Source organism: Coregonus clupeaformis, chromosome 17 (assembly GCF_020615455.1).
Source record: "Coregonus clupeaformis isolate EN_2021a chromosome 17, ASM2061545v1, whole genome shotgun sequence".
Classification (NCBI taxonomy): Eukaryota; Metazoa; Chordata; class Actinopteri; order Salmoniformes; family Salmonidae; genus Coregonus; species Coregonus clupeaformis.
Window position 1 is genome coordinate 24,041,591 of NC_059208.1, and position 11,360 is coordinate 24,052,950.

Here is an 11,360-nt window from a genome sequence, read left to right on the forward strand (position 1 = left end):
TCCATATGTGTTATTTCATAGTTCGATGTCTTTACTATTATTCTACAATGTAGAAAAATAAAGAAAAACCCTTGAATGAGTAGGTGTGTTCAAACTTTTGACTGGTACTGTACATTATGTTGTTACAGGTGTCAAGCTTATGGGCATGTGGCAGCAGTGTGTAGGAGGGAGGTTCCTAGGTGTGAGAAGTGTGCAGATGGGCATGAGACAAGGGAATGTGTAGCATTGGGGAAAGTAGGGGTATGTGTTAATTGTAGGGGTGCCCATGGGGCTATGGATCAGAAATGTCCGGTGCGAAAGAGGCAGGTTGAGGTTTCCAGGGTTAGAGTAGTGCTGTATGCTGAGGCAGTGAAGAAAGTAGAGGAAGATGGGTCAAGGGAGAGGGATCCTGAGTGGTGTGAGTATTAGATCTGTACCAGTACAGGGGGATAGGACAACCAGTGATATATGCTTCAGTAAGATTGGATTTTTAGCATTTATAGCAATGGTTTTCAACTGTATTGCAGGGATGGAATGTAAGTCGCAGAAAATTGAGGTTGTGGTGGCAGCTGCAGAGAGGTATTTAGGTGTATGAGACTTGACATCAGAAGAGTTACAGGGCGTGTTGAATGGTGGTGACCCGTCCTTTCAGGCTTTTGGCCTGAGGTAGGACTAGAAAGATTTAAATAGTGGAGTAGGGTGGTGAGTGTAGGGTTAGATGGCAGGGTATTTGTTGATTTATTTTTATTTTGTATTTTCCAGCAAAGTATAAGGGCATTATACTCCAGTCTAGTAGGTGGCGGTAATGCCATATTAATTGGATGCCAACCGCCGCTAAACCTCATTGAAGAAGAAGAAGTGTAGTCACTTCCGGCGTCATGTCAGCTTGCTGAATGTACCTCATGGCTCCTGTAGAATTGTGAAAACGTTTAATTTATCCCTTTTGAACGACGATGTGAGGCTAAATAACCAGACAATAGGTAAAATAACTAGTTCCATTACCCCGGTTGTTGTTTATGATTTCATAGTCAGCCCTTATAAGCACAGTAATGACTTGCATTCAAGTGTAAACGTTTTCTTAAAACTAGCTAGCTTGTTAGCTGACATTAACAAAACCCAAACTGAACTTTGACTGAGCAGTCTTTTTTTGGGGACTTGCAAATGGATTTGTATATTATATTTTAGAAAATAATGTATTCTTTGTGCATTACTGTTCAAGTATCTAATACATAAATGTTGACATCTGAGACTGAAGACCTTACAAATGCTTTGTAATATAGCTAGCTAACATGTTCATTTCTTTAGAAATAAATGGCAGAAACTGTTCAGGAAAAGAGCCGTGGACTGAAGTTTGCAGAGCAACAGCTACTGCGTCATGGCTGGGAACAAGGTAACTTTAATGTTACATGTTCAGAAATGTATTTAGTAACAGTATAGTAAATTAATTATGGACAATGTGCTAGCTAATTAACATCTTAAGATTACAGGCAGGAGTTTCTATATCAAGTGTACACATTTTACATTTACCCACAACCCTGGCGTTGCAAGCGCCATGCTCTACCAACTGAGCTACAGGGGACTACGACACATATGTCAGCTTGAACTTGCTAGTACATTAGTAGGCAGGGCAAACCCGTTTTGGTGATTTCTGGTATATCATCGAAAGAAATCCATCACAGTACGTTTTTGGACTCATTCAGCAGTTTTTACCTGATTTAAGTACAATACCATTGGAAAGGAATGTTGAAAGTTACATTTATATTCCTAAAACGTATGTTGAAAATGATGCTGTCCAAATCAATAACCAATATGCAGAAACAGTTTGTGATATCTTGAAAACCTAAGCATAAAATGTACTATCATACATGTGCAACAATTGGTAATAATGTTACTTAGATTTTTTTTTAATGGGCATCTTTTTAAACTGCACATGCACCAAAAACCCTGTTTTAATATGGCAAAAAATCACTGAAATCGATTAGGGGGGAAATCGGGTTGTACGCGCTGTTGAAACTAAAAAACACATGAAAACTGGAGATATTTTTACATTTTTTTTTGGGGGTAGAAGGATTACTTTATCCTATCCCAGGTATTCCTTAAAGAGGTGGGGGTTTCAAATGTCTCCGGAAGGTGGTGAGTGACTCCGCTGTCCTGGCGTCGTGAGGGAGCTTGTTCCACCATTGGGGTGCCAGAGCAGCGAACAGTTTTGACTGGGCTGAGCGGGAACTATGCTTCCGCAGAGGAAGGGGAGCCAGCAGGCCAGAGGTGGATGAACGCAATGCCCTCGTTTGGGTGTAGGGACTGATCAGAGCCCGAAGGTACAGAGGTGCCGTTCCCCTCACTGCTCCATAGGCAAGCACCATGGTCTTGTAGCGGATGCGAGCTTCAACTGGAAGCCAGTGGAGTGTGCGGAGGAGGGGGGGTGACGTGAGAGAACTTGGGAAGGTTGAACACCAGACGGGCTGCGGCATTCTGGATGAGTTGTAGGGGTTTAATGGCACAGGCAGGGAGGCCAGCCAACAGCGAGTTGCAGTAGTCCAGACGGGGAGATGACAAGTGCCTGGATTAGGACCTGTGCCGCTTCCTGTGTAAGGCAGGGTCGTACTCTCCGAATGTTGTAGAGCATGAACCTGCAGGAGCGGGTCACCGCCTTGATGTTGGCGGAGAACGACAGGGTGTTGTCCAGGGTCACGCCTAGGCTCTTCGCACTCTGGGAGGAGGACACAGCGGAGTTGTCAACCGTGATGGCGAGATCATGGAACGGGCAGTCCTTCCCCGGGAGGAAGAGCAGCTCCGTCTTGCCAGGGTTCAGCTTGAGGTGGTGATCCGTCATCCATACTGATATGTCTGCCAGACATGCAGAGATGCGATTCGCCACCTGGTTATCAGAAGGGGGAAAGGAGAAGATTAGTTGTGTATCGTCAGCGTAGCAATGATAGGAGAGGCCATGTGAGGATATGACAGAGCCAAGTGACTTGGTGTATAGGGAGAAAAGGAAAGACCCATAGGATATCAAGTGACAACGGTTGGCTGTTTTTTAAGTGATAGTTTGACTGTCAAATCCATTGGTGTGGCCAGCGACTTTTATAGAGTGACTGGGCCAAATTTTTCGTGCCATTTTATTAACGGCACGTTCTGCGCATCCCAGCACGTGTGACAATCAACGGTACAAAACCAAAGATATTGATCAGCTTTAAGCAATCAATCTGATGTCATCGTGATTACTATATTCTTTTAATACTAGCGTCACCAATCTGAGGTAAAAGGATGTGTAATTCCACTAAATGTTATGGGTTGAAAATGTAAGGTACAGTGCATTCGGAAAGTATTCAGACCCCTTGACTTTTTACACATTTTGTTTGTTACGGCCTTATTCTAAAATGTTCCTCGTCAATCTACACACAATACCCCATAATGACAAAGCGAAAACTAATAAATAAAAAACAGAAATACCTTATTTACGTAAGTATTCAGACCCTTTGCTATGAGACTCGAAATTGAGCTCAGGTGCATCCTGTTTCCATTGATCATCCTTGAGATGTTTCTACAACTGCATTGGAGTTCACCTGTGGTAAATTCAATTGATTGGACATGAAAGGCACACAGTTGACAGTGCATGTCAGAGCAAAAACCAAGCCATGAGGTCAAAGGAATTGTCCGTAGAGCTCCGAGACAGGATTGTATCGAGGCACAGATCTGGGGAAGGGTACCAAAACATTTCTGCAGCATTGAAGGTCCCCAAGAACACAGTGGCCGCCATCATTCTTAAATGGAAGAAGTTTGGAACCACCAAGACTCTTCCTAGAGCTGGCCGCCCGGGAAAGATGAACGGAGCAGAGTACAGAGAGATCCTTGATGAAAACCTGCTCCAGAGCACTCAGGACCTCAGACTGGGGTGAAGGTTCACCTTCCAATAGGATAACGACCCTAAGCACAAAGCCAAGACAACGCAGGAGTGGCTTCGGGACAAGTCTCTGAATGTCCTTGAGTGGCCCAGCCAGAGTTTGGACTTGAACCCGATTTAACATCTCTGGAGAGACCTGAAAATAGCTGTGCAGCGACGCTCCCCATCCAACCTGAGAGCTTGAGAGGATCTGCAGAGAAGAATGGGAGAAACTCCCCAAATACAGGTGTGCCAAGCTTGTAGCGTCATACCCAAGAAGACTCGAGGCTGTAATCGCTGCCAAAGGTGCTTCAACAAAGTACTGAGTAAATGGTCTGAATACTTATGTAAATGTGATAATTAAGTTTTTTTTTAATACATTTGCAAACATTTCAAAAACTGTTTTTGCTTTGTTATTATGGGGTATTGTGTGTAGATTGATGAGGGGGAAAAAACGATCAATTTTAGAATAAGGCTAACGTAACAAAGTGGAACAATGCAAGGGGTCTGAATACTTTCCGAATGCACTGTAGTAAAAAACTGTCCACATTAGGGAAATTAGCGCAATATTCAATTTTAATATGGCAAAATAATTAAACATGTCAATTTAAGATGATTGTATATGTTGCCCACTCACAAACTATTGCAACAATGACATCTATTTCTCACTAATTTAACCATTTAGAGAGTAAACAAATTGTTTTGCTCTCAAACACACACACACCTGTCTATATAAGGTCCCCTAGAGCCTCCATAGTGTCTGTCCATAGTGTCTGAATGTTGGACGTCCCTACTAGTAGTAGCTGCCAGTTTTATCTAATTCCGTGTTAGATCTAATGTTCTTACTCTACCACTAATAGAAGACCCCTCACTGTTCACAGGTAAAGGTCTTGGTCGGCAGGAGAATGGTATATCGGAGGCTATCAAAGTCAAAGTGAAATGTGACAAGGGAGGGGTGGGACATCGTCAAGGGGAGCAGTTCACCTTCCATTGGTGGGACCACGTCTTCAACAAAGCATCTTCGAGCCTGGAAGTGGAATCTGGCGAGGTAAGTCCTCAGAAGTGGTGTGTGAAATGAAACAGATTATTTTACCACTAGGCCACGCACACACATACACACATTCACACACATACAGGATGGATATACAGTGAGGGAAAAAAGTATTTGATCCCCTGCTGATTTTGTACGTTTTCCCACTGACAAAGAAATTATCAGTCTATAATTTTAATGGTAGGTTTATTTGAACAGTGAGAGACAGAATAACAACTAATAAATCAAGAAAAACGCATGTCAAAAATGTTATAAATTGATTTGCATTTTAATGAGGGAAATAAGTATTTGACCCCTCTGCAAAACATGACTTAGTACTTGGTGGCAAAACCCTTGTTGGCAATCAGAGGTCAGACGTTTCTTGTAGTTGGCCACCAGGTTTGCACACATCTCAGGAGGGATTTTGTCCCACCTTAAGATTTCGAGCCTGACGTTTGGCAACTCAAACCTTCAGCTCTCTCCACAGATTTTCTATGGGATTATGGTCTGGAGACTGGCTAGGCCACTTCAGGACCTTAATGTGCTTCTTCTTGAGCCACTCCTTTGTTGCCTTGGCCGTGTGTTTAGGGTCATTGGCATGCTGGAATACCCATCCACAACCCATTTTCAATGCCCTGGCTGAGGGAAGGAGGTTCTCACCCAAGATTTGACGGTACATGGCCCTGTCCATTGTCCCTTTGATGCGGGGAAGTTGTCCTGTCCCCTTAGCAGAAAAACAGCCCCAAAGCATAATGTTTCCACCTCTGTGTTTGACGGTGGGGATGGTGTTCTTGGGGTCATAGGCAGCATTCCTCCTCCTCCAAACACGGCGAGTTGAGTTGATGCCAAAGAGCTCAATTTTGGTCTCATCTGACCACAACACTTTCACCCAGTTCTCCTCTGAATCATTCAGATGTTCATTGGCAAACTTCAGACGGCCCTGTATATGTGCTTTCTTGAGCAGGGGGACCTTGCGGGCGCTGCAGGATTTCAGTCCTTCACGGCGTAGTGTTACCAATTGTTTTCTTGGTGACTATGGTCCCAGCTGCCTTGAGATCATTGACAAGATCCTGCCGTGTAGTTCTGGCCTGATTCATCACCGTTCTCATGATCATTGCAACTCCACGAGGTGAGATCTTGCATGGAGCCCCAGGCCGAGGGAGATTGACAGTACTTTTGTGTTTCTTCCATTTGCGAATAATCGCACCAACTGTTGTCACCACCTCACCAAGCTGCTTGGCGAAGGTCTTGTAGCCCTGCCTTGTGTAGGTCTACAATCTTGTCCCTGACATCCTTGGAGAGCTCTTTGGTCTTGGCCATGGTGGAGAGTTTGGAATCTGATTGATTGCTTCTGTGGACAGGTGTCTTTTATACAGGTAACAAACTGAGATTAGGAGCACTCCCTTTAAGAGTGTGCTCCTAATCTCAGCTCGTTACCTGTATAAAAGACACCTGGGAGCCAGAAATCTTTCTGATTGAGAGGGGGTCAAATACTTATTTCCCTCATTAAAATGCAAATCAATTTATAACATTTTTGACATGCGTTTTTCTGGATTTTGTTGTTGTTATTCTGTCTCTCACTGTTCAAATAAACCTACCATTAAAATTATAGACTGATCATTTCTTTGTCAGTGGGCAAACATACAAAATCAGCAGGGGATCAAATACTTTTTTCCCTCACTGTACATTGGGCCTAGGCTACATCTCCACCTTTCTGTTCTAGAATGGTGTGCAGGTGAAGAAGTTGGTGGAGGAGGAAGAGGAAGGAATGATCTCCAACAAGAAGCCAACGAAAGCAATGCTGGGAAGAGACAAACTTTATGGATGCTTTGTCAAGGTACAGGTGGACAAATACAACTGGAACACACTTCCATATCTGTGCCAATGAGCTCTCTTGATAATACAGTAAGATACTGCACTTAGGCTAATGATATGGACTGTACTGTAACTGTGTTTTTTCTCTTATTAATTTTGTGTATGGATCTCTCCCTCCTAGTCTGCCACCCTCCTGGCAGGACTGGAGCAGCCGGAGCAGAAGTCCTCCAGTACAGATGATAGCAGCAGCTCTGACGATGAGGACCAGAGACTGGACCTGTCCAGCACCACCAAGTAAGAACCTCACTGCCCAATAAAACCCACCACCATACAGGGATTAATATCAGTTTGTGAAGCTTATTTGTTTTCATATCATCAATGTGAAGATTAAACCAATACAGTGTTAACTACAGTGGTTTTATGTACTCAAAGGGTTAAATAATAAATGCTATTTCCCTCTCCCTTTGCATAGACTATCAGACGCTGACCTGGTGAAGGCTTGTGGAGGACGCACCGCTCACAAGTAAGTTGCTTGTCACCAATATGTTTTATAAACCATAAACAAATCACATGAATGTGTCTATCTTGGTGCGTGCTGTTGATGAATGGTTTGAACCCGGTCTTGCATGTCTTAATAAGGAAGCTAAACATTGGTTTTCCCTATTTCTGTTCCCAACAGAGGAGCCAGGCACGGCCTTACCATGAGTGCCAAGCTAGCCAGACTGGAGCAGCAGGAGCAAGAGTTCATGGCAAAGTATGGCAAGAAAAACCAACTAGCGGCTGCAACACCAGATAGCGTCACCACTACCCAGCCAGCTGCCCAGAGCCCTGAGGATGAACTGACGGACAAGACCCAGGGGAAGAAGGCCAAAAAGAAGAAGAGGAAGAATCACTCCGAGGATACCCATGAGAATGTGGCTGAAGAGAATGCTGATGCTGCTGTGGTCTCCGGAAGTACCAACATGGAAGTAAAGGTGAAAAAGAAGAAGAAGAAGAACAAATATAAAGAAAGTTCAAAGGAGAACACTGGGGAGGTGGTGGTGGTTCCTGAAGAACTAATGCCTGTGGATAATACAGCAGACAACGCTCAGCCAACCAAGAGGAAACGTTCAAAAAAGAGGAAGGTGTTGGAAGAGGGCGAGAGCTGTCATCTAAATGGAGAGGTGTGTGAAACTGCTGTCATTTCTATAGAGAGTGAAGCTGGAGGAGGCAGTGAAGAGGCTTCAGAGGGAGAAGGTGCCACTCAGCAACAGACTGACTCAGACACTACTACCAAAAAGAAGAAGAAGAAGAAGTCATCCTCCAAGAACAAAGAGGAGCCTCCAGTGGCTGAGGAGATGGACCACACTAATGATAGAGAAACCAACCAATCAGAGACTGTGGAGGACTCCCCTCCAAAAAAGAAAAAGAAACAGGATGCGGCAATAGAGGAGAGCGAGGAAGTGAGAACGGTGGAGGAGGAACCTAAAATAAAAGGTAAAAAGAAAAAATGCAAAGAGGACAGGCAGACCGTAGAGGACAGGTTGCACAATGTATCGGACTCCATACCTCTAAAAAAGAAGAATAAAGCTAAACAACAGAAAGCAGATTGATGAGGACTAGTGGTTGCCTTGTTGGAGAGGAAACAGGTCAGGGATTTGGGTCAGCGCTCTAATGCATCTCATAGACACATGAAACCATATAATGAAATGCAGTATATTTTTAATTAATGCTTAATGGCCATTATTGCAACACCATGCAAAAGCAAAAAGGATGTTTTGTTTCTTGTCAACATATTTATTTGTATGGAAAGATTCAACTACAGACTGTATAAAAAAAAATATATATATTCCAACCGCCTGTATTGTGGTCCTGTATTGTTAATGTTCTCAACATGGATGTTTTAAACAATGTTACATCAACATCAGATATGAGGTTGCTACATATGAACACAGTAATGTATTTTCTTTGCTCAAGAAACTTTCCTTACTATCTGTTGTGAGGTACATTTGCATGATGCTTAAAGAATTTCCTGAAGTGCCAATTAAAGCTGCTGATTTAGAATTATTGCATCGTTTATAAGTGATTTTATAAAAAATGTAACCTATGAAAGCCCTACACAATAGTTTTTTTGTTACACTGCTTTACAATACATCTTTGACTGTGTGAACGTGGCTCAATTTACCCTGACCATATTAATGCTCTACTCTCACAGATCCATCGGTTTCTCTGGCCACATAATGCAGCATTCCAATTAGCCAAAGGTGCATTTGTTTGGGTTAGTTAAAGCATAATCACGACCCCACACAGGCTGACGCTTCCAAAACCTGTGAAAAGAAAACATAACCAAATAAAATAATGATTTAGGGCTGGATTCAATTCGTATCGCGGAAGATCCACGTTAAGATTTAAAGATAATGGTTTCCGACATGCAGCATTGACTGTGAATGCAGTCTCGAAAGTGGGAACATTGATTTTCAATTGAGCTATAACGTGGATCTTCCGCGATACAGATTGAATCCAGCCCTTAGTGAAGCGTTGTTCTAGGTAACATGCTTCTTTGTTGTTTCTGATGACGTCCATCAACCCAAAGCCATTGACCGTCTTCAGCTATGTCAGTCAGGCCGATCCAGTACCCATGTACTTCATCATAGTGGGCTTGAGTGTTAATGAATTCCTAAATGAGAAATTCATGAAACCACAAGTAGAAATAAATAAATAGGCTGCATTTAACAGTAATCCACAGTTTTGGTAGGGAGCGTTAGTGTCTAAACGTTATGGATAAATGCATCTTATCGGGTCCAAATGAAAGAGAATAAGGTATGAAAGTACTTCCTGTTTCCTGTTGTCAGCCCCCTACTTTTTTTGAATGGGCTTCAAGCTTATATAATCATATTCATGAAAAGGTGGTTATACACAACATTAGGAACACATGCTCTTTCCATGACATAGACTGACCAGGTGAAAGCTATGATCCCTTATTCATGTCACTTGTTAAATTTACATTTTAGTAATTAAGCAGATGCTCTTATCCAAAGCGACTTACAGTTACTGAGTGCATACATTATTTTTATTTTTCATTTTTTCCCCGTGGGACACGAACCCGCAATTTTGGCGTTGCAAGCACTCTACCAACTGAGCTACATCTCTGCCGGCCATTCCCTCCCCTACCCTGGGCCAATTGTGCGCCGCCCCATGGGTCTCCCGGTCGCGGCCGGCTACGACAGAGCCTGGATTCAAACCAGGATCTCTAGTGGCACAGCTAGCACTGCAATGCAGTGCCTTAGACCACTGCGCCACTCGGGAGTACCTGATTAAATCCACTTTAATCAGTGTAGATGAAGGGGAGGAGACCGATTAAAGAATAATTTTAAGCCTTGAGACGTGTGCCATTCAGAGGGTGAATGTGCAAGACAAAATATTTAAGTGCCTTTGAACAGGGTATGGTAGTAGGTGCCAGGCGCACCAGTTTGAGTGTGTCAAGAACTGCAACGTTGCAGTTAAAAAAAAATACTCAACAGCTTCCCATGTGTATCAAGAATGGTCCACCACCCAAAGGACATCCAGCCAACTTGACACAACTGTGGGAAGCATTGTCAACTGTGGAACGCTTCTGAACACTTTGTAGAGTCAATGCCCTGACAAATTGAGGCTGTTCTGAGGGCAAAATGGGGTGCGACTTAATATTAGGAAGATATATATATATACAATTCTATTCGTATTCATGTATTGATTTGCTCATACCCAATTCCTTTTATCAAAATATTTGACGCTCAAGAAGTAAGACACATCGGCGAAAGTTAGAAAAGTCTTATTTGAAGCCCATTCTTAGCCTACAAAACGAGACAACAGGAAGTACCACTTTCATACGGTATAACAAAGAGTACAGTTGTAGCAGTGTTAATGAACTTCATGTTATAAGGGGATTTCCTTGAACATACAGTAGCTATATATCACATATTTTAATATGGTTCCTATTTCACTTTTTGGACATTTGTATTGCTTGAGTAACCCTTTAAAGGTTGTGTGAATCTCCCTTAAACCCATTTACCTGTAGCAGTGTCCTACCTGTTCCTCTTGACTGTCTATGTCAACCAAATCGGCATTGTTGTTCTTGCAGTGCTGTCTGCTTCCTTGCCAGGTCCTCCAAAGGTGACCAAAGGGGACTTTAATGTGCAGAAACAGGTAACAACTGGATTGGAACAGCACCCAGCCAACTTGACAAGGTTAGCACTCTCTGTCTGTGCAACATGAAACATGCAAAGTAATATAATAATAATATATACCATTTAGCAGATGCTTTTGTCCAAAGCGACTTACAGTCATGCGTGCATACATTTGTTGTACGAGTGGTCCTGGGAATGAAACCCACTATCCTGGCATTACAAGTGCCATGCTCTATCAACTGAGCACCAGAGGACCACTACAACCAGCTACATACTGTTTTTGACATTTAAAGCAACATAAAGCATCACTGTGACATACATTCTGGACCATCAGCATATGAGACAATTCATATGAATGAGAAAATATTAACTAGGATGTAAACTTTACCTTTGGTGTTGGCATTTTTATATGGGCAGTAGTTATCAACTGGGAAATTCTTCAACTGAAATATGACCCCAAGAGTCCAATTGAGCCCATCTCTGTCTCTTGACAAGTTCATCCTCGCTG

At 42.9% G+C, this 11,360-nt stretch overlaps 1 protein-coding gene across 1 annotated transcript; it reads left to right on the top strand.

Annotated features, from left to right (window-relative positions):
- The first annotated feature begins 848 nt into the window (after positions 1-848).
- Positions 849-8,753, top strand: LOC123492924 (G patch domain-containing protein 4-like). The gene is made up of 7 exons (XM_045226634.1): positions 849-959; positions 1,285-1,369; positions 4,744-4,910; positions 6,616-6,729; positions 6,889-7,001; positions 7,180-7,230; positions 7,387-8,753. Exons 2-7 carry the CDS (start codon positions 1,291-1,293, stop codon positions 8,297-8,299), a joined length of 1,437 nt encoding a protein of 478 aa, XP_045082569.1. The 5' UTR covers positions 849-959; positions 1,285-1,290; the 3' UTR covers positions 8,300-8,753.
- Positions 8,754-11,360: the final 2,607 nt, after the last annotated feature.